The 27,610-nt window shown below is 40.2% G+C and overlaps 1 protein-coding gene across 7 annotated transcripts in view; it reads left to right on the forward strand.

The window, feature by feature from the left end:
* The window catches only part of DACH1 (dachshund family transcription factor 1), a 340,610-nt gene extending 317,133 nt beyond the window's left edge, over positions 1 to 23,477 (forward strand). For 6 of the 7 annotated variants that reach the window (XM_053384684.1, XM_053384681.1, XM_053384683.1 and 3 more), the window contains 2 exons: positions 14,531 to 14,574; positions 20,880 to 23,477. In XM_053384684.1, the coding sequence (XP_053240659.1) occupies positions 14,531 to 14,574; positions 20,880 to 20,897 (62 nt within the window). In that variant the 3' untranslated portion in view covers positions 20,898 to 23,477. The remainder of the gene's footprint in view (positions 1 to 14,530; positions 14,575 to 20,879) is intronic. The other variant, XM_053384682.1, reaches the window with a different exon arrangement.
* The last annotated feature ends 4,133 nt before the right edge of the window (positions 23,478 to 27,610 follow it).

Raw genomic sequence — 27,610 nt, forward strand, 5'->3', positions numbered from 1 at the left:
TTCTGCAACATACTTGTCTTATACTTGAAAGCTTCCCTCTCTTTCCTTTTAAAATAAATAAATTAATAAAACTGACAGTGATATTTATATTGTACAAAGAAACATACTCTAGTTTTGAAAAAGAAAAAGTTTATACGGAACAAATATGCTTAGCAAACCTGACAACCGACAGCCTTTATAATCACAAATAGGCTGCCTGATAGCTGTTCAGTTCGGATTGTCTTATTACATCTCTTATTTGGAGAAAACACATAGTATTCACAACCTAAGTAAGGAGTCTCTCTATCTTCATGGCAGCAACCTTGTTATACAAGCAAAACTTAGCCATCTCACAGAGAAAGCTGGAGATCTTAGCATTCAAATGTTATTTCAAAATAAAGGCAAGTTACTATCAAACTGTGTGTTCCTGTGTACTTGGCTTGACCAGTGAAGCAGAGCTGCAGCAATAGCCTGCCGTCAGCATCACTTGCCAAGAGTGGGAGGACCAAGGTGGTGTCAAGGTCTGGGATTCATGGGCCCAGCAAATCTGGCCCTCCTACACCAGTATGCCAGTGCAGCTCCAACCTTGCCCTGTACCTCCCAACTCCTGGCAAGCTGCAGTGATTCCACTGCCTGGAGGCTATTAGTGAAACTCTACCCTACCCTGATGTGCTTCATTTTCCAAAATTAGTACTTAGGGGTGTAACAGCACCCCTAGTGGCCATTCACTTTCAGGAGGACCTCTCCTATGGCTGCTTCAATCATTTGTGGCTGCTTCAATCAATTGTGGAGCTGTAATTTTTTTAGCCCCACTGAATTCAGTGACTTATTTTCTGAGTATGCATGGATAGGATTCCACTGCTAGTCCTTTGATATAACAAATAGTCATCTATCAGAGAGATCTGAAATGCAAATAATTTGAAGCATCAACTATCCCACTCTAAAGTGGCCATGCTCATACATTCTTAACAACTTTTGAAGCGCAATAATTCACATCAGGTTCCATACCTCAAGTGCAAAGATGCAAAAAGAGAACTGGTGAGCTGAATTGTAAGTATCCCCCCTTTAATCAAAACAACAACAGTCATTGATTAATTAATGTATAAAATATTTGTAGACCACCACTCATAAAATAAAATCAGGGTAGTGTACAACAAAATTTATATATATATATATATACAGTGGTACCTTGACTTGCGGGCGGGATCCATTCCGGAGCTCTGGTTGGATCCTGAGATTTCCACAACTGGAGGGATCGCTTCTGCACATGCGTGTGTGGTGAAACACTTCCGGGTTTGTCGCTTTCGCAACCCGAAGCTTACGCTACCCGAGGGTAACATAAGCCGAGGTGCTACTCTCTGTGTGTGTGTACACACTTTTACTATGTTAATATGATGCATACTTTTAATATGATGCAGGCCATCATTCTTTGTATACCATTTTTAAATGAAAAGTCAGAACAAGCTAATGCTAATATGAGGTGTGGGGTTTTTTTTTAAAAAAAATGAGGTGGCAATTATATAATGAACTATGAGTTTATCAAAGGGAAGGCAAGAGAGTACATTGAACAAAATGTTACTCTGAACTCAGATTTTTAATGATTTGACTCCCTGCTTTGATGGATATTAGGACTCTGGGAAAAGAGGATTTATAAGGCCATAAAATGTAGATGAGATAAACAGTAACACTCATTCTTAGTTTCCTTTGCTTCTCACCAAGAAAGGGGGGGGCCCTTTGGGGGAAATCACAGTGTGCCTTAGCGCTAGACCTCTGATCTTTGTTTCATATTTGAAGGCTTCAGTTTCTCCTTATAGTCCTTTCACCAGTCCGTCATAAGTCTTCTTTAGCTGCAACAGAACCAGCTGCTGCAGGGGCCCTAGAATTGTAGAGTTGGAAGGGACTCATCTAGTCCAACCCCTGCAATGCACGAATCACCAACTCCCACAAAATGATGCTGTTGTTGTCTGACAACAGTATTCCCCAGTACCAGGGAAAATAGACAAAATGGCCAAGCCATACTCCCCATACCGATGCTGACCACATATTCATTCTCTCTCTCTCTCTCTCTCTCTCTCTCTCTCTCTCTCTCGCTCTCTCTCTCTCTCTCTCTCTCTCTCACACACACACACACACACACACACACACACCACATACTCCTCTCTCTCTCTCTGCCCAAGAGAAAGCAACTCTCCCTCCAAAAAAAGTCCCTTGAAAGGTCAAAAGAATTGACTGCTGCCTGCTTCATGGGACTGGTAGGCAACAAAGCTGAGTAAATGGGGCTGTCCCCATTGCTCTGTCCTAGCTGCCTGCAGCTCTGAGTGAGGAATTGTAGCTCTTTTCTAGAAAACGTTATTTGTATTAATTCTAGCAGTTGCCTTATGCTTACCTGTTTTGTTTTGGGGCTATGTTGAACGCTTTTAAAAGGTTCAGAATGGAGACAGAAACTAATAGCACAGTCTATGGCCTTGAAACATTCTCTGGTTTGTCTGTCTCTTTTATAATTGATACCCAAATAGTCAGTAGGAAAACATGCACTAATTATGTACTCTCATACTGCATTTTTTTCCCTCAACCAAGAATAAACAGTGGAATTCTACCGCAGTGCACAGAAACTAAACAATAATAAATTTGCTTCCTGTCGCTTGGCACTGAACTCTGGTATTTTGGCAGCTTTTCAGCCCAAGCTAATCAATTAAAGACAACTTTGATTAAGTTAAACAAAAGGTGGTATTGATTGCCGGCAGTAACCTATAAATAGGCTATTGTTTCATAGTGTTCATAGGTCATTGTTAGCTACACCTTTAAACTAGACAGTCATTCTATTTATCACCTAAGAAAGCAAAGTTAAAGCATGCTAACTTAGTCATTTCACTTTCTTTCAAAATAATTTCTAAAGTTGCAGACATAAATGTTTCACAGTTAGCCCAACCTGCATCTTGTTTTATAACTTGGCTTTCCTGGAGATGCATGAAATTAAATAACTTCTCTTCTTGTGAAATAAATGATTAATCTACTGAAAGCTTTTTTCAAACATGGTATTCTTAAACAATTTTCAAATAACCAATGTGTAAAATGAATGCAAAAGCATGTGCAAAATCAAGTGGAATGTTTAGGAGCAATGAGAATGTTGGCCACACCATGCATTTCATAAGGAAAACTATTGGTTCTATACTTGCTCACCTAGGACACAGCCCAGGATTGGACTCTAAGAGACTTGTTTCTGAGTAGATATGCATATGTTAGCACTGCTGATCACTGTATTAAGAGTTGTTATATAATTTGTGACAAATATTATTTGTACATCCATCTCATTCATTCACCAATTTCAAAAGGAGGATAGATTTTCAGGCTGTTTTCTGTATTGTGCTCATTAAACATTAGTATCTCTGGGCATGTAGGGTACTCAGCCTTCTGATGTCAAGACATTTTGATCCTTCCATTCAAACACATAGAATTCAGTTTCTTTGGATAAAGGTTGAAACAGTACTCCCTCCTATGTTCAGGATTGCAGCCAGCCATTCTTTCCAAAAAGGGCGTTTCACTTTCCCCATAATCTTTATTTCATTTTTCTTTTCTAATCGTCACTCTACATCCAAAGTCTATTGACCATGTTTGGTCCTCACTGGGCTGTTATTTTTATCGTCACTTTTAAAAAAGATTTTTAGTATTTCTGCAAATCTTGATGTTCTGACAGTTATACCTTCCTCTTGTTTCTCAATGGCTCTGTTTTGGCTACAATCCTGGTAGCAGTCACCACCTGAGCTTACTAGTAGAAGGTGTGAGGAAATGAATTTTGCAGTACAATATAGATAAAAAAAAACTTGTGAGAATAATACAGAAAGGATTTTCCACTTCTAGAATGCAAAAAGGTCTAAATGTTCCTATTTTTACAGTGAACAATGTTAGAAAACACTTCAAGTTTTCAACAGAAAAGCTAGTTGTTGAGGTCCCAAGCATGACAATTTTGGACAAAAAGAACTGTTTCTCCCATTAAAAATTCAGTGACAACTTTATATAGTTTGGCTGATCTGAACTTGAATAATCCTCAGCCTCTCTTACCTTCCACTGTCACCTTGGTAGATGGTGATGCAGAAATACCACATCCATGATCTCAACACCCTTGATCCCATGAGTAGAGGTGATGGATATGTTGTGACATTGCCATCCACTGCTCACATTGTGTCAGCATTAAGCTTCAGGTTTCTTCAGTGCCTTCTGAACTTTGCAGTGCAGTCATGTCGGTAGGTGAATCATGTGGGGAGGATTTCGAGAGGAAAGGCTGAAAAAGAGATATTACAAGCGATACATGAAAACTGCCTTGGACCGGGCTGATCTAAGCTTTCATGGCAACCAAGAGAGGAAATACCAGTACAGCATGGATAGGGAGCCTATGGCCCTTCAGATGTTGCTGGATGGAGCTTTCCACCAACCCTGGTGGCCATTGATCCAGATGGCTGGAGCTGATGAGAGTTGGGAATTGCAACAACTTACAGAGGGCCAAAGGCTCTCCACCTTGCAGTACAGTAGCGGTTTCCTGTTCTAAGGCTCCTCAGCTTTGCGTGGCTTGTAAGTAAGGAAATTCATGGCTCGATTTCTTCAAAGAAGGTTGGAAAAAATACTTCAGTGAACAAAAGGATTTCTTAACCTCTGTAGGTGACTGGTGAATCATTAGCTGAGGAACTCATCAAAATACTGACTCATAAATCTGTCAAGCTCTGGCTTAAAGCTAATTGCATTTCTTTTCTTTCTGTTGCTTACTGGGGTGCTTTTAAAAGTTCCCTGATTATTATGAACTTATCATCTGCATTTATTTAAGTCCAGTTTATATCTCCCCCAATCAATTATTTCATATGCATTAATTGGCTATTATAGATAAAGGTATTCTTTATGGGGACGCACGTGGCGCTGTGGGTTGAACCACAGAGCCTAGGACTTGCTGATCAGAAGGTCGGCGGTTCGAATCCCTGCGACGGGGTGAGCTCCCGTTGTTCGGTCCCAGCTCCTGCCAACCTAGCAGTTCGAAAGCACGTCAAGTGCAAGTAGATAAATAGGTCCCGCTCCGGCGGGAAGGTAAATGGCGTTTCTGTGCGCTGCTCTGGTTCGCCAGAAGCAGCTTAGTCATGCTGGCCACATGATCCGGAAGCTGTACGCCGGCTTCCTTGGCCAATAAAGTGAGATGAGCGCCGCAACCCCAGAGTCGGTCACGACTGGACCTAATGGTCAGGGGTCCCTTTACCTTTATTCTTTATGGGGGGGCATTTTCTTAGATTTCAAGTTCACTGTTTATTTGTTATAGCATTTGGAGTAGCTTCTCATGGTACACCAGCCATACACCTGTGTTGTGTGGCTACTTCACTCAGACATAACCATGGGTATGTTTTTAGTTTTACACCACTTTATATAAAACATCCAACTGTAAAACAGATCAACATGCCCATGACTAAACAAATAACGCTTCGGTCTCCCTTCCCTGGGGGGTTGTCTGTATGAATCTGTATTTTATTCTGAATCCATGTTGGACCGCAATAAAGATTATTATTATAACAACCGTAAAACAACAGAACCACAGAAATCATAAGAACCTCAATAAGTAATATTGGTAATTGCATTAAAACATTAAGCAGAGGCTATAATATGTGCAAGAATCAAGAAACACCTGGATAAACAGGTACGTTTAACAGGCACACATCATATTTTTGGGCCCACATAGACTACTATGGTAAAGGCCATTTCTCCAGTGTTTTGGGGGTGGATTTCCAAAGGTGTGGTACCACCAAAAGTGCCTCTGCTGACCTCAGTGTGCAGACAAATTATATGAGAGAAGACCATCTCCCAGGTAGCCTGGCCCCAAGTGGTTTAGGGCTTCATGAACAATAGCACCTTAAGCATGTGTCTGAAACTGTCTAAGCCAGAGGGCTTGAATATGGAGACAGATAATTTCAATGCTAAGTGCCATAGGAACTGCAGCAGAAAATGCTGATCATAGGAACTGTCACTAACAGGGTCACTATTTTCTAACATCGCCTTTTACTGCTTTATTTGTAACCCGAGTAAGCTCGCTTTTTCACTATTTGCTCCATGAGAGAATCCTTACCTGCTCCTATGGGCAACAAGCATTAATATGTAAAGCAGCAGAAAATTTACTTTCCTGAGTACCTGCCTGTTTAAAGACTCAGTAAGGAGAAAACTTTTATGCTATCAAATATAAAAGAGGGCATTAGGGAAACTTTTGATAGGATAATGCTACTTCTACCACAGCTTAAATGACAGTATAAGCACATTATGCATTATCGCCTACCATATCCCATAAAATTTGATTTAAATAAACAATGCAGAAACCACAGTTGGGATTTACCAGTATGTTTTTATTTGTGTGGGGTGAGGTATTTTGCCTGAGAGGAGGGAAAGAGGGTGGGGACAATTCACACTTTAAAACAGAAGGATGAAATCCTGTAAACATTTACCTTTGAGTAAATCTCATGGAACACAATTTACTTCTCTGCAAACATACATTTTCAATCATAAATCCTTTTGGAAAATTTGTTGGAATTGAAGAATCAGATCTACTATATGCTTTTAGAAAATTTCCAAAGGGGATTTTTAAAGGTTTTAGAAATGCAGTTTCTTGCATTATTCTGACTCCTGTGGCTAGGGAGAGAATGCAGATTTACCACAATAATGTTGGTTTTTTTATTTCTACTGTTCAAACCATATTAATGAGAACATCATTTTGGAGAACTAATTATTTCTATTTGTCTTGTGTCACACTTTCTAATTCCCCTATATTAGCACAGCCAAAGCAAATTAATTGCTTTTTCAGCAGTTGAACCTTGTCCAAGAATGAGCTCACATTCTCTTTCAGTTTCCCAGTTCCTCGAAGTGCATTGTGTCAAAATTTTCTCTTGATACTGAACATAACCCAAAGAGTATCTGTTCAGATTCTGGTTGCTGCTCACTTGATGAAATTTATAAGTTTAAGTGACCCACCAGGAAAGATAAAGTTCTTAGCTGCAAGATTATACATCAGAACAGTTAAAGTGAAATTAAAATTAAATGAATGAATCTCACTGAAGCAAAAAAAAGCAGTAATTAATGGTTCCCTTAATTGTCTTCATAAAATATTTGCATGGGTCTAATTTGCATAATTTGCATGTATTAATTAATCTTTCAAAGGAATTTTGTGCTGAGAGAAGCCAAAAATTCTCTTTGTTTTATTTAACATCTAATGAAATATTTATCTTCTTTAATGAACTTCTCATCTTCATTAAAATAAAAGTTGCGCAAGTTTGTATGTTTTAAATGTTTTTATAATTGAAGTGTTCGGAAAAATCTCTTTAGGCTCACAACATCTGAAAACACACACACGTTATTATATATTCTGAGTCGCTTGGGCCGCAGGAACATTTTTAAAAATAAAGATGCAATCCTGCTTCTATTCAAATCAATGATAATGCTGCAAACTAAAAATATTGTGCTAAATGTTTTCCCAAAATTTTCTTGCTCTATCAAATGTTACAGGTTCATTTTTCTGAACTGTGGTCCCTCATTAGGAATTAACTGAAATCAATACAATTATTTTTGTGAATATAGTGGTTTAGTTGCAAGACCTATCTTTTTATCTCCTGTAAAACATAACCAGAAGGGGAAAACAGAACTAACAGAATTGAAATACTAAGAACAGAGGAAAGCCAGCTACATGTATTCTAATAGAATAAACAGCTTTAAACATCATGATTGCAAGGAGAGGTCATAATCAAGTGCAGTAAAAGCATTCATTTAAAGTAATGGTAGCACCGTCTTGTATGGAGGAGAATTCAAAAGATGAGTCCATGCTGAATATTAAAGCTGTAGTGTTAAAATCAGAATAGGAGAGCATTAGGAGATGAAATGTGATGAAGTGCTTTGCAGAAAGCAATTTCTATAAAAGTTATGGATCTAAAAGGACAGTGATTAGTCTTTCAGAGGCAAAGGTTAAGGCTATTACTTGAGAAGGGGGCCACCTATATCCCAAGGTAATGTATCAAGTAGTTAATATTGTAGCGGATAGTAATGGAGGAAAGCAAAGAGATGGTTACAATGCAAAATTGCTGCTATACAAAATTTAGCATGGTGCATAATAAGATTTATGAACTGGAGATTCATTTTTCAAGGATAAGTACAACGCTGTAAGAATAATAAACCCATACTTGAACTATGCAAACAGTTGTGGGTTTGGAGGACAATGAAAACAAGTTGCTTCAATAGAGGTGCGCAACAAGATTTGTGCCCCATATGGAAATGCTTCCCACACGTTGATTGGTTAAAATTCTTGCTCGGAGAGTTCGAAAACTCAGAAATTAGTAGAGCGGCGTGTTAAAAACAGATGGCAGACACGTCTTGTTGTTGAACAAATACGGCACAGAAGCAGGATCTCTGCAAGAACACCTTTGAGAGAGTGGCACTTGTAAATAGAAAGAGATTTTAAATTGTCCCTAGGACCAAATAATTCGCTTTAGAAAGAGCTTATCCTTTACCTATTATGCATGCTCTTGTCTCTATACGAGGCAGAGAATTATATAGACTATCTACACAAAAATTTTCTAATACAAGTAAGTGGAGTTGTTAAATGAAGATAGCAGCAGCAAAGCACAAATAGGTATTGTAAAAGAACGGAACTACCACAAACTAAAAAGCATCTCTGTTATTTATCTATCGCATTTTCTCCTCTAACCCTTGCACCCACTAATCTCAATATCTGCCACAGGGCCAGGCCCACTGCACACATTAAAAATGCAGGTGTACAGATAAAAGTGTAACATGTCAATCAAGCAAACATAAGCAGCAAGGAAAATACATTTCAGTTGAGATTATTATTATTATTGCAGATGAAGGTTAATGGTGGGCCCCAGTTCCTCAGGGGCTAGAGACTAATATTCAGTGGACATCTTTTCAGTGTTTGGCGAGAGTTAAAGGGAGCAGCCCAGTGCACAGGAACCTGATGTAAATTAAACTAGCATAAACTTATACCAGATCCAAACCCCATTTAGCAGCAGAACAGCTGCAGCAGCAGCTGCCTAAACCCAAACCCAAACCTAAGCCTAAGCAACCCCCCCACCCCATAAGCTCAACAAGGATGGGCCATCTTCCCCCATTTTCTTAAATTTGAGTCCCCCAAAATAGGGGGCGTCTTATACAGTGGTACCTCGGGTTACAGGCGCTTCAGGTTACAGACTCCGCTAACCCAGAAATAGTACCTTGGGTTAAGAACTTTACCTCAGGATGAGAACAGAAATTGTGCAGCAGCGGCAGCAGGAGGCCCCATTAGCTAAAGTGGTGCTTCAGGTTAAGAACAGTTTCAGCTTAAGAACGGACCTCCAGAACAAATTAAGTTCGTAACCCGAGGTACCACTGTACATGGGGGTGTCTTATACATGGAAAAGTACGGCAATCCTGGTTTAGCAAAGCTGAGCCGCAAGCTCTGCTGCATCCTAAGCTGCTCATCCCAGCCGGCCTTGCCATCAGATTGCCTGCCACCTAAGTCTGAATTGTTAAACCTGCGATCCCATCAATGCACTTACTTGGGAATAGATACCATTGAACTCAGTGGGACTTACCGTATTTTTCCATGTATAACACGCCCCCATGTATAAGACATCCCCTATTTTGGGGGGGCTCAAAATTAAGAAAATGGGAGGAGATTGCCCCCGTGTATAAGACTACCCCTCCTTTTTTAACATTATTTTTTAGTAAAAAAAACAACAACCTAGTCTTATACACGGAAAAGTACAGTACTTCTGAGGAAATGCATAGATTGCACTGTATAAACAGTTTTCAATGGCAAGAACTCCTCGAAAACTACCTTAAAATGGGTCTTAAAACAGAAACACCCTAGAGGACAATCCTATGCTCTGTATGCTTCACACTTATTAGATGTATAACATTATTATTGCAGTTATACTCCCTAAAAATGGACACTTGCCATACAAGCAATATCTTGTCAAGCAAAAGGAGGAGGTACCAAAGGAATTGCTACAGCAGACTGCACTCTTGAATTTCTGTTGTTTATAGTAATCCTGAAATTCTTTAAATCACTCATCATAGAATTTCTGTTTACTTACATCGCCATAGAAGTGATTCTGTATTGACGTATCAGATGTGCTAGGTACTCAGGGCTAGCATACAATACCAGGCTTAGTTTAGGTTTTTAAAGCATTTTCTGCCTGTCGTTTAATCATTGGTATTTCACCTTCAGATTCTAACTGTTGGCTAGCCTGGTCATATTATGGCCCAGCTAAGCTGCAACTAAAGGAAAGAACACATTAAAAGCTACACTGAAGACAATTTATTGCCTAATGCATTTAAAGTAGTTTCAAAGAGAAACCAAAACTGTTTCCCACAACATCATTATTTTGACTAAATCAGAGCTGCCCACAGGAAGAATTGAAATATTCTAAACATGTTAGGCAATAAATTGTCTTATGTGCACCACTGAGGTCTCCCCTCCCCCTTTTGCTTTCTTTTTTCTTTTTAATGTTTGCATTTATAAACAAATTGGGCCATTGTCAATGCATCTTTTTTGCATCAATGTAAGCTAGTCCTGGGTTCAGCTATCAGTGCAATACTAGCCCAGTTATAGTTAAATGATATTGAAGGAGCAACCATTTGGCCACAGGGATGAGCGAGTTTGTATCCAGCAGATCAGCCTGGAGGTTCTTGCTACAGCTGGGCCATGTCAGTTTAACTCCCCCATACATGCACCAGCTGGAAATATGTTGGTTTATCTCCCCCATCCCATCTCAGAAAGGACCAAGCTGGCTAAGCCAAGCCCAGCAGATTTTAAGTCCTGAAAAGAAACATTCGGGGGGGGGGGAGAGGCGGGGGGGCGCTCAGGACCAGAGGAGAGGAGTCTTAGGCTTGATCCTAAGTCATTCAGCTCAGTCACATGACTTGGAAACCCAGCATAAATTTAAAGGGGTACTGTAGATTTCAGTGTATAAGATGACTTTTTAACCCTGGAAAAGAGGTTAAAAAGTTGGGGGTCGTCTTATACGCCAGGTGTGGCTGCAGTGGGCGGCGGGCTCCGCGCCGGGAGGAAGCTGCCCAGCGATGCTAAGCCAGCTTTGCTGGGTGGCTTCCTCCTGGCGCGGAGTGGAGCCCGCTGCCCAGCAAAGCTGCCGAAGCGTATAAGGTAAAAGGTAAAGGGACCCCTGACCATTAGGTCCAGTCGTGACCGGCTCTGGGGTTGTGGCGCTCATCTCGCTTTATCGGCCGAGGGAGCTGGCTTACAGCTTCCGGGTCATGTGGCGAACCAGAGCAGCGCACGGAAATGCCGTTTACCTTCCCGCTGGAGCGGTACCTATTTATCTACTTGCACTTTTACGTGCTTTCGAACTGCTAGGTTGGCAGGAGCAGGGACTGAGCAACGGGAGCTCACCCCATCGTGGGGATTCGAACCACCAACCTTCTGTTCAGCAAGTCCTAGGCTCTGTGGTTTAACCCACAGCGCCACCCGCGTCCCCAAAACGTATAAGACGACCCCCCAAATTGGTGCTGCCAATTTGGGGGGTCGTCTCATACGCCCAGTCACCTAATACACCGGACTCTACGGTAATAACATAACTCAAACACTGTTTTAAAGTCTTGCTTTCCCTCTGCCAGGCATAGGGAGGCTCAGCCAGCAGTAGCCCTGTTGCTGAACGGAGTTTGGATCTGGTGCAACTTTACACTGGCTTCACCTAGACCAGCTTGCTTTACATCAGCACACTCACTAAAGACCATGGCAACTTCTTCATCTCTCAAAACATCAGCTCATTCCTAGTAATACAGCTCTTGTGGTTTCTGATAAGCTTGGCCTTATTTTCCAATATCCTTTTGGTTAATCACCAGTACCTGAGTGTCATTTTCTAAGGATGCTAAATTGCCACAACTAAAATGTATGTTGCGAAATTCAGGTTGCCATTTCATAACATTACCATACAGCATCTCTAAATAAGTATCACGGCAGTTAATAACAGCACTCATTCCCTTGCTACGGCAATGAAGGGTAAAAACCATATGGATATGCTCTTCTGTGAGAGCAAAACCTATCCTCCATTCTGAGACACTGCATAGCCTGGCTCTCACTGACAGGGATACAGTTTGTTCAGCATTTTTTCCTGTTATGTTCTTGCCATCCTTATTTATTAAAAACAGAGATGTTATCTCGGAACTCGTATAGAAAAACATCCATAGCATAATAGCATAGGTTGTGATGGAAGGTATCATATAAAAGATAGCAAAACTGGCCTTAGACTATGAGACACCTGAGGTTTTGACTTCTTTATTTCCCTTATTATAAACAATCAGTGGAAAAACACAAACAAACAAGAACTAAGTAACTCCCTGCATTACGAGAGGTGTGCTTTTCAATCACATTCCTTTGCACTAGAAACAACAGTCTTTTCCAGAATTCATACTTAATTTTTATTTTTACTGCATTCAGCAATACTGTTGTCTTTTGGCTGCTCTATAGATATGACATTGGAGTCATTGTAGATATTACAGTTCTGGCTTCATCTGGGCACATGGCATATGCAATGCAATTTGTATTGCTGTGGACACTTTCCTGGGAGTAAGCTCCAGAGAATATACTGGACCTTTCATCTGAGTAAATGTTTTGATTATTTATGTAAGGTAATTTGTTGTCTTCAGCCAAGGGTCCCAGGGCAGCACAAAATAAACATTAAATTAAATAGTAAAAGTTTAGAAGAAAATATCCAAACAACATCATTGAACCAATAACGCTGTAAATTGGATGAACTCCTAGCAGACTAAGAGTCTGCTAAAACTAACAAGTGAAGCAAGATAGGGAACAGTGGCAGTTATTTTCTTATGGCCATTTCCAAATTCCTACACTATCCTGAAGTTGGTTACAGCTATATATTCTCTTTAGAGGAAAAATTGGTGACATGAAGCACGTAGCCTCCTTACCCTAGGATTCTTCAAATGACAAGAAAGGGATATTCCTCACAGTGAGAGGAGTCATACCTTTGTTGGCTCTGTGTGTGTGTGTGTGTGTGTGTGTGTGTGTGTGTAATAGCAGTTGATGGAAAATGATGGAACTTTTTCCAGAATCTTTGCCTATGTACTGTACAGTCCTTCCAGATCTAGGCCTTATTGTTATCAGTCTGAAGGCTGAGGGAAGGAGGAATGTCTCATCACTACATCAACAGGGGGGGGGGTCATTCCCTCTTCCACTACCCTTACCATTTGAAGTGAATGCATTATTTTTCTAAACTATTTGCTTATGCGCATATGTATATAAATGCATAAAGCAAATGGTTTGGAAAATACGTAAATGGAAAGCTCCCTTGCAGTTCAAAGCAGGGAGGACCAGACTCTCAAGAGTGTGTGCCATCAGGCAGACATTTTCCAATCTCATTTCCCCCCTTCCTCATAAGGTCCTTCAGACAACAAGAGAGGAAAGCCTTCACTGTTCAAAGTACTGACAGGGAAATTGGCAATGTAACGCAGATATACAACATATGCATTTGCATGTGTGTTGGAGATGCATCTGTTTTACCTCATTGCAAACTGGATGAGAAGGGGGAGAGAGAGATGTGCAATTGTAGCTAATAAATGGCAAGCCCAGTCATGACATAAGTTAATTCCATTCATGTTACAAGCTCTAGTGACGGACATTAAAAGCATTGCAGATAGTAACCATGGTCGCAAGCCATCACTTTATTGTGGGAAGAATGCTTCACGTTACTGTATCCCATTGTAAAATCTAATCGGAGATGCACTGTGTTGCTATTAGCTATGTATCCTTATGATCTGCTCTACATCAGTTTCCATAGTTGTTCTAAAAGGTGCAATGGAATCGTCTTAAAGTTTCTATGTCAAGTTAGGCAGATTTAAGTTTCTGCACGTATTTCTTGCTCTCTGGCATCAAACGAGGCAGAAAAAGTCTAAGAAAGATATTCTCTCCACTATATACAGCTACGAATACTTACTCCCTGAGATATACATAGGAATTTGTGTTTCCTTTAGGTCTCTAATTTCAGAGGGCTGGATCCAGCTAATGAGTCCTGCTAGCAAAAGTCCACACAAGGACTTCCATTGGAGCAACTGAGGTTATCTCCCTCTCCGCTCCCAATTGGAAAAAGTTATCACATTCACCTAAGAAACAACTTTGTTCTCACTATTTCTTTGTATAAAGCCATAAACCTTTCTGCGGACAACAAATTCATTTCTTGCCATCACAATATCTTTTGAGTCAACATTCATTCAGCAATACCAGAATGGTCTATTGCCACTTCTGCTCAACGAATGCAGTTTGCACGTTGGAAACTATATGTATTTTAACTGGGAATATGACTACCACCAATTCTAAATGAACCCACTTCGGAATTTCTGTACAATTGGTCAACTTCTGGATGCAAAGCAAATTGAACCCAGTAAGAGATAAAAGGATTCCAAGCCGATTATAATTAGCAATGACTTCCTAGTCTAGTATGTCTGACTCCGACATTTGTTTATTTTTTCCCTTGTTTTCCTCTTTTCCCACCCCTCCTGCTTCTTCTCCTAATAGAAGTGACCGGAATGCAGTGCTTTAGAAATTCAGGTTCAGTGATTGTAAGTAACTAGTTCTTTTGTTTCTCATTTTCCGGGAAGTGCTGTTGTTCTGTTGAAACAGATAAAAACAAGTGATAGCCAAGTTCACCAGGCAGCAGAAAAATTCTCTTTTTTAATATATATTGTCACATCTTCAAAACCAGTACCCATGGTCCAAGAACCTGTTTAAAAATATGAAGAACGTATTTGTGACCCAGCCTGACACTGGGAAGAGGACAGTTGCACAGTTCATGGGGAAGTTTTTTAAATTAGCACTGGAGCTGGAAATACAGCTGTGTGGACCATGCCTGGTGTTTTTTGTGAACTCTGACAAGGCAAGGTATGAGTTATCACCAGGAGTATCCAGCACAGTATCTTCAGCAAGATTCCAGCATATTCTGTTTTACAAAATATTAAGCCCATTGGATTCATTTAGCACCCCTATCTGAATATTTATTTTTTCAGCTTAATTACATGAGGTCTGTTGTTCACATACAGATTTGTGGCCAGAGATCTACAGTGTGTTTATTTTGTCTGGTCTCCCAATCCTTACCTAGCCCCTCACTAGGTAGGGGATAAACTAGGTTCAGTCCCTGGTATTTCTAGCTAATAATTTTGTAGGGTTGGGAAAATACCTTCTCTGACTCCCAGGAAGTGACCAACACCTGGAGGAGACAGCACTAGATGAAACAATAATCTGACTCAGTATGAAACAACCTTATACGTACCAGCTAGGAGTTCAAACTTTGCCATAACAAAGGATTGGCATGTACAGGATTGCCAAGCAAAAATGGTTGAAGACAATGTTTAGAAATAACACAGTGATGACCTCTTCCATTTCAAAATTTCTGAATATGTATCAACTTCACTTTAAACACGTCCCCAAAGGATTCGTTGTGTAACAGCATTTACATCTTAAACAAGATATATGAGGGCAAGTCTTTTTTGGTTTGTGTTTTTAAACACCCTAATAAGCTACTTCCTAGTAAGTGTTTTGTATAAGGGTTACAGTTTGTCTAAGATCCCTTCCATCTGTTGCAAGACACTTGGTTTTATTTGGATTTCCCGGTGCTGCCTTATCAAACATTGCATGAATCATCCCCCATTTGTTTGTCCTTGTCTCCTTTTTATTGTTCTTGTTCCTTTCCCTTCAATTATTAAAACACCATGTTGAATGGAAGGTTAGGATTACACTGCGATTCACACTTGCCCTATCTTATTAAAACAAATAAACCCAGCAGTTATATAATTTAAAACTGCTTGAGCTGTGGATCAGAGATGCTTTTATCAACATTGGGATGAAGGGGTTGTGTGCGTTTGGGCACAGCTGTTCTTTGAAAAATGGCAAACCTCATTAGATTACAGGTGCCTACACAAAAAAAAAAAATCTTCTGAGGAAACAAAATAGCTGCTGTTTTTGAATAAGAGTTTCTTCCTAACAGGAAATGCACTTGATTACATCCTTTAACGTACGTGAGCAGGTTTGTTTTTATTCCATTTTATTTGATGTATATTTCATCAGCACAATGAAGCTAAGGAGACCTATCTGCATGGAAACATACAGGCTTCCCTTGATGCAAGGCACTTTGCAGGATGCTTTGCAGAGTTACACGTGTAAAGAGTTGCTGTACATTCATCCACTAACTGCAGGCACATCAGCGCATCAGGATGAGGATGAGGAGCAAGGTTCTGAAGTTAGGTCCCTCCTCCTCCTCCTCCTCCACATCAATTTTCTATGCTAAAAAGCTGACAAAGGCCGTTCTTTTGATATATCCAGTGGAAGTCCTAGCTGCGATAGACTAGCAACTGAACAAAACCAGGGCTGGCTACCTGGTGCATAGGTTGTCAAGCTTTAGGGCTAAGACCCAAGGCTTTTTTATTTGCCCCTAGCAAATTGATTTTAGCAACTATTCATTTATTTTATACTGCTCTGTGGTTCTTGGCTTGGATTATTTGTTTTATTCTTTCATTTCTATTTTTACACCACTTTGGAAAGTCACATTTAAAAGAGGCATAACATTACTTTTTAAAATGGAATAGCAAAGTAAATAGAACTATGGGGCCATTTCATTGACCCTGAAATATGCAAGCTCCCCTAACATGTTCCTATCCACCCAAAACAGTCCCATGCAGACGACGCTTGCACTGTTTACCTGGCAATGGTGAAATGCTACTGGTGGATTGCTACTGTCATCACACAGGAAGGGAAAGTTATGCTCCCAGCAGCAAAGCAAATGGATGATGGGAAGCTGAGAAAAGCAAAGGATTTGAGCTCTTAATCATTAATGCGGCTGATTTGTGGCAGATGGGACATATATTTTATAGCACACCATTCAAATAAATTAATCAGGACATATTTATATTATGAAGGAGTCTTAACATAGGCTGTAATCAAAACCTTCACATAAAGCTTTATTATTATTATTATTATTATTATTATTATTATTATTATTATTACGTGCACTGTCTCTTTTTTCATTTCTACCTACATCTTTTTAAAAGTGAGTTCAGACATGCTGCCATTGCAAATGCTTTTAACGTTATGATTCACAGATAAACGGGTTGACAGTGATATTTACCCACAGTATCAGGCCTGAGCAACTTGTGACCAGATGCAACTCGCCAACCAAACATGCATCGTGGTCTGCCAGCTGCTTGACAGTTCACCCATTTATATGTAGTCCAAGGCAAATAACCCAAACAGCAAGTTTTTCAGTCCTCTCTAGTGGCTGACTTCGCATTGCTGGTGGACTATCTAGAACCGTCACAGGTTGAGCAGGCCTGATCTATGCTCAATAGATTATGTAGCAAGCATATGCTTTTTTTTTGGAAGGGAAGGGAAACCAGTCCTACATAAATATTGGCAAACGTCATCTTTCAGAATGTGCCCCACTGTTTCCCCCTCTTCATGGTAGAAAAGGCCTCGAGTAGCTGGCTTTGAAAAATATCCTCACTCTTCCTGCAGATTTAGAAGCTTCTGTCCTGACAAAAGATACAAATAGTTCCTTGAGACCCAATACAGATAAATAAAACATAATGGACTGAATGTAGACTACCTTTAACCCGTAGGTACAGGAATTACAGCCAATGCCTGTAATCATTAGCTTTTACCTATTCTAGATAACCAAAATTCTGATAAATACTATACAGTCTCCAACAGTTGTTTCTGGGCAGCAGTAAATAACGGCTTTGTTCTATTCTATTCACGCGGGAGAATTATATCTTGCTAAAGCAAAAGCTGGTCCAGAAAGCCTTTATTTTCAGCTTTGTATTTTAAACAAACAACATAACCCCTCCAATTTTAATACTTCCCAGACTAGCTTTGATAGGTTTATGGATTTCCCCCCACTCAGATCCTTGCAAATATTTTTGCCCCTTTATTTTCCCTTTATTTGGGGAAGTGCGCCTAGGACTTGCCAATCGCATGGTCGGCGGTTCGAATCCCCGCGGCGGGGTGCGCTCCCGTCGTTCGGTCCCAGCGCCTGCCAACCTAGCAGTTCGAAAGCACCCCTGGGTGCAAGTAGATAAATAGGGACCGCTTACCAGCGGGAAGGTAAACGGCGTTCCGTGTGCTGTGCTGGCTCGCCAGATGCAGCTTGTCACGCTGGCCACGTGACCCGGAAGTGTCTCCAGACAGCGCTGGCTCCCGGCCTATAGAGTGATATGAGCGCACAACCCTAGAGTCTGGCAAGACTGGCCCGTACGGGCAGAGGTACCTTTACCTTTACCTTTAGTGTTTATCTAAAAGCTTTGCAGCTTCAGTTTTCAGTTTTAGATCCCTTCTCAGAATGAACAAATAAAGGCATCAGGGCTTGTCAAAATGTGAGCCGAAGAAGCAGCCAGGATGGTAGACCCCTCTGCTGTGGAGAGATGAGTTGAGGATGGCAGTAATACATGAGTTGAGTTCAGATGGTTGAGGGTGGCAGTAATACATGAAGGAGCAAAATGGATGGAGGGCCTGTTTCTATGAAAGCGGGTGATGGAAAGGAGTGAGAAGGACAGACAAGAAATCCAATCTGTGACAATGTCAATAGGAAGCATTGCTAAGACAAGCCAGCTGCAGTAAGGAAAAGGATGCATTGAAAATATAGGTGAGGAGGCGTCGTAACTTCTGTTTGCTTGGATTCCTCCCTCCCACAAGCTGAATGAAATGAAATCTGTTTTTTTAAAAATACTTCAAAAGCCTTACATCTTGGAACGCTTTTTAAAATTAAAGCACCAGCAGTATCTGGCAGAGGAGAAATGCACAACTTTTAGACTAAAACCTTTCCCTATTCTGAGATTATGACTTTTCAGTCTAATAGTTTTGTTAATGTGAAACAGATCCATCAGCAGTTACAGATGTGGATTGCTGCATTGGGCCACAACCTCAGTCTCCTGAATGTATCACTATGAGCACTTTCTAATCCAACATAAATCAGTATTACACCAATCAGCTGTTTAGCAGGGAAGGGGAAAGAGGACTCAACCCATCCTTACACAGCTATTTCTCTACAATTTATTGGTGGGATTACAGCTTTGATTACTGGGATTCTTACCACAACATTAATTTGCGTATGCCATTTCTCATCCAGTTAGGGATGTATATGCATAATAGAATAGGTAAAAACGGATGATCTTTTATTTTTTAAAATGATTTTTCTCCCTGTTCAATCAGATTTTTTATATGTTTTCTGTATATCACTGGGATGATCATTTATTGCATGGCGCCTACCTGGGTGATGTTGTATCTTCCTTTTTTTGTACGTGCTTTTTAACGAGCACAGTTCTGTAATTGCTATTTATGAATAGGCAGGGCCCTTCTTTTGACATACATACAGAGAAAACTATGAAATCAGCTACGTACCATATAAAATTTGCTAAAATTAATAAAAATGTTATTATATAGATTGAGAAATCTGTACCCTCCTCAACAGATTTGATGCTACAGTGGTAAGTTAAGATGTAGAAATATGCATCACTGGCTAGGAAATATATCAAATACCCACAAGAAACATGGAGTGGTTTAAATCACATTGATTTAAATCAGCCCATCCTGGTTTGGAAGCAGAGTGTAAGACCTTCAAAGGGGGAAAAACTTTCTTGGTTTGCTGTTACATTTATAGTCTGGTTTGTACACCAAAATAGACAATGTTGAAAAAGTGGCATAAAAGCAATGAAAACAGACAATCCAAATGGCTGAGCTGGGTGCAAATCCAAGTCACCTAAATCAGATTCCATAACCTTATCTACCAGGAAATGGTTACTTTCTCTAGAGAAGACACAGTGAATTAGGGAGAGATACCAGCTCCTCTGCTTTTTGTCTTTTTCTGGCATAAAATTTCAACCCATAATGCAATTCTTTGTGGTTCTGAATCAGGTTAACTTTCTCCTAGGAGGGGGAGAAACTGGGGGGGGGGGGCTGGGTTAAAACTATTACAGTCTCAGTGCTGATTTCATGCACGGGGTCCTCTCATGTTCCATACTTCATAAATATCCCTTTTGTATTTGAAAGTCAAAGGTGGAGAAGAGAATATATATATTAATGACAATTAACATAGAGAGCAAAAATTCTAGAATCATGGAATCTATTAAATATTTTGTTCTTTCCTGATGTTCTGTATTCACATCTACAAGTGGACATGGGCATTTTGTTGTATGTACGTTGAACAATACACCTAAAATCCAAAGAATGGCCATAAGGTAGCATCTCCATGGACAGGGAGCGGCAGGTTCAAGAAAAGCATCTTTCAACTCGGCAGTAGCACCCTGACAGTCTGCCTCTTCCTTGGTTGTATCTAGTGATTCCATTCCTCTGAGTAGGCTACTAGCCTGATTATTAGGAACAACGCTCTGGCTGGTTCCCTGTATTCACCACGGGGAAGAGTGTACTATTAGGTACCATCCCTGATTAGTAAGACTGGGTGGGACAGACCAGACTAGCTCATCCTCCCTTTCCCTCACCCAGTCCTCACTGTCTTTTGTCCTTTAGAACTTCTCCTGCATAATGATCTGTATTTTTTGGTAAGAGCATGTTGGACATATGAATAGTATTGCTCCTGCCATAGCAAAGTAATTTCCTTTAGCACAGTTAATGTCAAACAAAATCCACAGGAGTCCCTGTAGTTTCTCCCAGTGTTATAATAGTTATATGAGCGCAGCATCTTTTACAACTTCAGTCACTTAGAAAGCGTTGTAGCAGTCAGACTGGAGAAGTTTTGAGGAGATACCGCCAGACTTGAAGTTGTTAAGCAGGAAATGTTATCAGCATTACAAGGTGAAATATGCTTTCAGAGAGCAATGTTCAAAGCACTTTCAAACTTTTTTTTGTATTATTTATATTTTAGATGGAAGACTTTATTTGAAAACTACTGTCATGTACTGAACATATCCAGCTGAAGACCTGTGTGCTACAGTTTGAAGAACTCTGCAGCGAGACATTTGCCAGTTTGCAAGTTCTGCAAAAACAAAGGTGCTTTTGAGGCAACTTGGCCACTTCATGTATCCGTGTGCAGAGGTTTTATAACTTTTCGAAAGGGCATCTTCCGTGGGTTTCCTGGGACTTCTCCCCGTGTTGCAGAGAATGTTTCTACGACTTATGTAGCACACTTCTTCAACAGCCAGCTAACAAGAAATTTGCCTATGGACACTTCCTTGTACAGAACGGCCAGAGTAGGACCTCAACTCTTGATTCTTTGAGCACATCAAACAAAACTTCCACAGTGCCCACTTTTACACCTAAAGACTATTATGTAAACCAGCAAGACAGTATAGAAGCGAATCTTTCCAAAAGAGGCATAAGAAAATTCCGAAAAACATAAACTAGGAACAGACAAACAAAAGAGTTAAACCAACACCCCACCCCCCTTCGATTCTAGGACAGAGTATTGTTTCATTTAAAGACCTATTTCCCCAATATCCTTTTCAAAAGACCAACACATTACAAGAAGTCAAAACAATTTTATCTTGGGTGGAAAAAAGAAGTACAGAATGTAAACAAAGTAATTTTTACTGTTTGCAATAGTCTCTCTAAGTAAAGCTTAAAGATCTGTTATAATTTCTGATTCTAACCTGGCAGTAGTTTGGGAGGGGGAGTGACAAGATGTTGCTTCGTATTGAAACTGTTGGTCAAATGTACAGTTATATAATCACAAACCACACACAGAAGGTATTATGTATGCCGTAGAATACTAGATTTTAGGAAAACAACAATTTTAGATAATATGTTTTTGTCACCCTGTTGGTCCAAACGACACCTTTCTGATTTTAACGCATGCAGGCATGTAAATATTTGTCCTGAAGTCGCAGTATTAACGAACGGGATCTGGGGAAGACAGCCACTTTTATTTGTATATTGGTCAGTGCTGTGAGGCAGCACTTTTAAGAGTAAATTGTGGCTCAAGAGCAAGTCAACCCGCCAGAAATATTTTTGTATGTTAATGTCATATTACGTCAAATTTGCTGGGGAGGGGGGAAACCTCAGAGGCTAAACAGACACTTGATGTTATCAGTCCAATACCACGTAGAGCTAAGTGATAAAGTTGAAGTCTTTTGTCCTTCCTGCCTGCCTTGTCTTAAGCAAGGCTGGTTGCGTGTTATTTTTACTGTCTTTATAAATGCTATGATAGCTGTTCTCCACCTTTGTGCTCATAACTGGAAGCAAGCTGTGACACAGTGCTTATTACATCCTAAATTATCTTCTTTACTCCAAGTTACCCCTTTAAAGACTGCTTTGTTGACTAACGGCCACCCTATGCGCTCACATTCTTCCCCTTCAATGTTTATACGCATACGTTTTATATAGAAACGTAATCGGAACCACTGACATGCAAAATGTCTCACCTGAAGTAATGCTGACTGTCAAAACAACACCGCTGTCCAAATTTAAATAATTCTGGTTTTGGTGGTTTTTAAATTCTTATTTTTGCCGTGGTAATAGTGCTTCGGAATTGGTCTTTTGTGGCCTATTTTTGGTCTCTCGTGGTTTTACATCGAGAAATAAAACCATTTCACCCCATGGAATTAAAAGAGGCATTAGGGACTATTTTGTCATTCAAACATTGTTACAGGATACTTCACAATAGACATGTTAATAATAATTAAAAAACTACAGTGGTCCGCCCCCCCCCCCCGAAGTGCAGTCTTTAAAGGGTTAACAGCTGTCATTCGATGGACTTTGTGGCAAACTGTTAAATTATTTATATGAGAGAAAAGAGGGGTGTTTTTTGTTAATTAAAAAAAATCTACAAATGAAATCTGTAGCATCTCTTATCATTGCTCTTTCTCCTTGCAGAGAGTCACCTGTAAGTAGGCTTAATTGTTCATAAAGTGTATACTTTCCAGACTCTTTGGGTATGCATTATCGTTTGGTTTGGTACCTACATAAAGGAAATGCTAAGGATAATGAGGAAAAGAAGTATATCTTACTAAAAACAAGTGTAAATATTACAGTTCGTTAAATGCTACCGTATGATGAATTTGGGTTCCTTTTGCCCCTCTTTAGTTACACACAAAGGTTTTTCCTTTTGCCTAGATTATGAAGAAATGTTGTGTTCATGTTATTGTTTAAATGCTTTTTGTAATCTTAAGAGATATTAATGTCTAGTTGTTCTATATTATAACCACCTTTGCGCTCTATGCAAGCCCTTGGAACAGAACATTCTCATCTTCACGTAGGACCTATGAAAATTGTCTATTTTTATCTATATATTTAAAGTTTTCTAAAAATGAGAAAAAAAATTATTATGAATTTTGTTGTACAAAATCTGTACAAAAATCTGTTTTTACATCATAATGCAAGAATTGGAAAATTTTTCTATGGTAGCCTAGTTATTTGAGCCTGGTTTCAATGTGAGAACCACGTTTACTGGTATTGTATTTAATTTTTCTCTTTTTTTTCCCCTCCTCCTTTTCAACAATCTGCTAATAAAACTGTCTGAAATCTGCCTGTGACTTTATTTACAGTTCATCTTTATTAAATTTTGTGAAATGTGTAACATCAGACAAATATTTACTTTCTAATGGGAGGCATCTTAAAACAACATAAGTCAGCTCTTTGCAATGTGAGAACAATGCTGAATGATTTTATTTAACATGCAACCGCTTCTACCTCTAATATGAATTACTGTGGTGAAGAGGAAAAAAATACATCATAAAAGCACACTCTGTGGTTATTGTTTAACAAGCAGATTTTCCATATTTTGTTTCTTGCCAGCTAAGCAAACTGGCCCCCATCTGCATGATTTATTTATGTACATTTCTCAGTTTATGAAGCTGTTATTTGTACCTTTTCCCCCTTTATATTGTGATATTCCCAGGATTCTTATTTTACAAAGCTTTGTGCTGAATAATGTAAAGTGCACACATTGATGGAACAAAACATGTTATTTCCATAACTACAAGAGTGTGGAAGATTTTTTTTTTTGCTCTAACCCACTTTCTTGTTCCTCTCTCTCTCTCTCTGTCAAATACCCATCAAGTTCTGCAAGATACTTAGAAACTTTTAAAATCTTAATGCACTTCCTCACTTAAACTGAAAACATTTTAAACATTTAAAAAGACCTTAAGAGAAGATCCACACTGCAGTCTCAACATATATGTTAAGTGAATAAGATGGGTCTTGCTTTTGTGTTGCTGTTTTCAGAGAGAGACATAGTCAAAATATGATTAAGTTTATATTCAAAGATTTCTGTAAGAGTGTTAACACTCCTCCAAATGGATATTTTATCCATTTGGATAGAAAGTTCCCTGATGTAGCAGAGTAATGCCATGTGAATACTTGCCTTTTATCACTCTTAACAGAAAGGATTGGTTGCAAATCATATGCATGAAGAGTGGTAGGCTTGTCACAGCTGTGTTTTTTTCATATGGGAAGGAACATTTAACATGTGAAGCTGCTGTACTTTCACAATGCTTGAAATTTGAAAACTAACAAGATTAGTCCAGCTAGATGAGATTGTTTCATTAGCCTGACGTTCCAGGTCCCGACTGGCAAAATTTCGCCTCATAACTTTGCTTTATATTCACTAACAATCATTTCTATTGTCTCAGGAAAGCATCAAGATGAGTTAGCAATTGCAAGCAGCATACATAAATAACCCTTTTCTCGTGTTGTTCCTCTCAACCATACCAGAAAGATGACAAGGAAAATGTCACCAATCCCTACCCTCATCTCATACCTATTTGTATGTCCAGCAACCACATAATTTCACTCTAATGTCATATTTAACAGGGTTGGAAATTGAAAGATGGTAGAGCCAAGTAGCTATAGAACATACAGTAAGAGCTGTTCGACAGTGGAATTTGCTGCCAAGGAGTGTGGTGGAGTCTCCTTCTTTGGAGGTCTTTAAGCAGAGGCTTGACAACCATATGTCAGGAGTGCTCTGATGGTGTTTCCTGCTTGGCAGGGGGTTGGACTCGATGGCCCTTGTGGTCTCTTCCAACTCTATGATTCTATGATTCTATATATATATATATATATATATATATATATATATATTCATTCAGAAAATCAGGAGGAATCAGAATGCAATTGAGGGCGGAAAGTATCTGGTAATCATGAGTAAGCCGGTCCAAAAAAGTAGATAAAGCACACCAAACTTAGGTGCTAAAACATTTTATTTTGTGTGAGTTTGGTCACACAAAACAAACAAACAAATGGCAAAGTTCACTAAATACAAATTATTCCTGACTGGGTCAAGCAAAGAGTCGTTTATTGTCAGTTTTAGATTGGGGTGTGTGTGTCCAAGGAGACCCTTCTTTCCCCCCTGCCCCTTTCTCTGAGTGATGCCATGCCACCACTGCCCATTGACTTGTCCTTTTCCTCTGGCACCAATATGGGAGCAGCTGACCAGAGGGACAGCAACAGGCAACTGGTAGCTCTCTTGCCACTATTTCCACACTTGGAGAGGGCAGGTGAAGAGGCAGTGATAGCAAGGAGGAGGAGGAAGAAGTCACATCTAGGAGGATCCTCAGAGAGAGAGACAGAGAGAGAGAGAGTAGTTGCTCAGCTAACAATGGCAAGGCTCTTTGGGTGCCCAGCGATGCCAGTTCTACTCCTTGTGCAACTTACTCTGCGGTTTCAACAAATTAGCCTTAGTTAACACTTATATTAGGCCTTCCTCCTTCAGATATTTATTCACAATTTGTGAGCAAACGGATGAAAGCGTTTGGTAAGGAATTTAGATGCCCCAACTTCCTGAGGAAATGGATTGGCCCTCGTGTTTGAGGCGCAGCATGAAGGCTTTCGGACTGAGCATGATTGATACAGAGACTAGTCACCACAATCTAATCCGAGGCAAACTGGATCCAGATTGTCAGAGCAAGGCACCAGCGGCAACTTGGGGCTAGGTTACATAAGCTTCTCCTCAGTGCTTGTATCTTACTGGTTAAAGGTAAAGGGACCCCTGACCATTAGGTCCAGTCGTGGTCGACTCTGGGGTTGCGGCGCTCATCTCGCTTTATTGGCCGAGGGAGCCAGGATACAGCTTCCGGGTCATGTGGCCAGCATGACTAAGCCGCTTCTGGCGAACCAGAGCAGCGCACGGAAACGCCATTTACCTTCCCTACTTATCTACTTGCACTTTGACATGCTTTTGAACTGCTAGGTGGGCAGGAGCAGGGACCAAGCAACGGGAGCTCACCCCGTCGTGGGGATTCAAACCGCCGACCTTCTGATCGGCAAGCCCTAGGCTCTGCGGTTTAACTCACAGCGCCACCTGCGTCCTCTATCTTACTGGTTACCTACATCTTAAACCGTACACCTGCATTACAAAGCTATGACCAGGATTGCCAACGTCTGTGTGTGTGTGTGTATGTGTGTGTGTGTGTGTGTGTGTTGCTCTGAATAACTGCAATGTGCCTTATTACTATGAACTGTTAAACAGAGAGCGGGATTGTTTACAGACAAATTACTGAACTGGACAAAACAGTCCACAGGACGTACCATAATAAAGCAAAAGTCTTGACCCTGGTACAGCAAGAGTCTTTCACACTTTTCACCTATGGAAATAAGAAGAACCCTGCTAGATCAAGACAAAGGCCCAGAATCTTCATAGTGGCCAACCCAATGCCAGGGGAAGCCCAGGACCTGAGCAAAACACCCTTCTCACCTGTGATTCCATGCAACTGGTATTCAGAAGCATACTGCCTCCAACAGTGGAGGTAAAACATAACCATTGAGTAATCAATATTATTATTACTAAGTATTAATAATAGTAATAATAATTGTATACCGCCCTATACCCGCAGGTCTCAGGACAGTTACAACGTAAAAGCACAATAGATAGTGTGCCTGTGGCCTTAGCATATGACCAGGGCAGCACATGCAGCAGAAAGAGACGGTAGAATGGATCGCACCCTTCAAATTGCACTGCAGGGGGCTTTTGAAAGTTTCCCAACATTAAAAAAACAAAATGCAAATTTAAAGTAGAAAAATCCCTAGGACACTGTGAACTAGAATATTTCTCCCTGATACTCTGCCAGCTGCAGGATGTTTGCATACAGGGAACATTCAGACATCACCTCCCTCATCTGCAGTGTTAGGGGCTGCAACAGACAATAGACTTCTTCAGGACATGGAGCGAAAGATGCATGAGTGGCCCGGCACATTTTTGTCCTTGCTAGTCCCTCCCCATCCCTGGTTTTTGCACATGGGAGCACATGGCTCAGAACCCCTGAGAGCTGGCAGGCTGCCCTGAGAGAGACTTGCCCAGGCAGATTTTTTTGGGGGGGACAGTGTCAAGGGGTGACCCTACACTGCCTCATGCAATGAAAACTTTGTCCTGAATGCCTGAACAGGGTTATTCTAGCACCACATTCTGCTGCAAACTAGGCCTATGTAAGCTCATGTTTGGGGGATATCAGAAGAAATACACAAGTTCTTTCTCAGCATGTTAAAATACACTAGTTCCCTTGCACTTGTTTTTTTTGGGGGAGAGGAAGGGAGGGAGAAAAGAGCAGAAAGGTTGCCACTGTTACCCTGCAATGCCCTAAATATGTGACATGTAAAGAGCTTTCTTCTTTAATCCAAACTGACAAAGCTTCATTTGGAATTTCATTTGAAATTAATTGTGTAAAT

The sequence above is a fragment of the Podarcis raffonei genome, chromosome 4 (assembly GCF_027172205.1).
Source record: "Podarcis raffonei isolate rPodRaf1 chromosome 4, rPodRaf1.pri, whole genome shotgun sequence".
Lineage (NCBI taxonomy): Eukaryota > Metazoa > Chordata > Lepidosauria > Squamata > Lacertidae > Podarcis > Podarcis raffonei.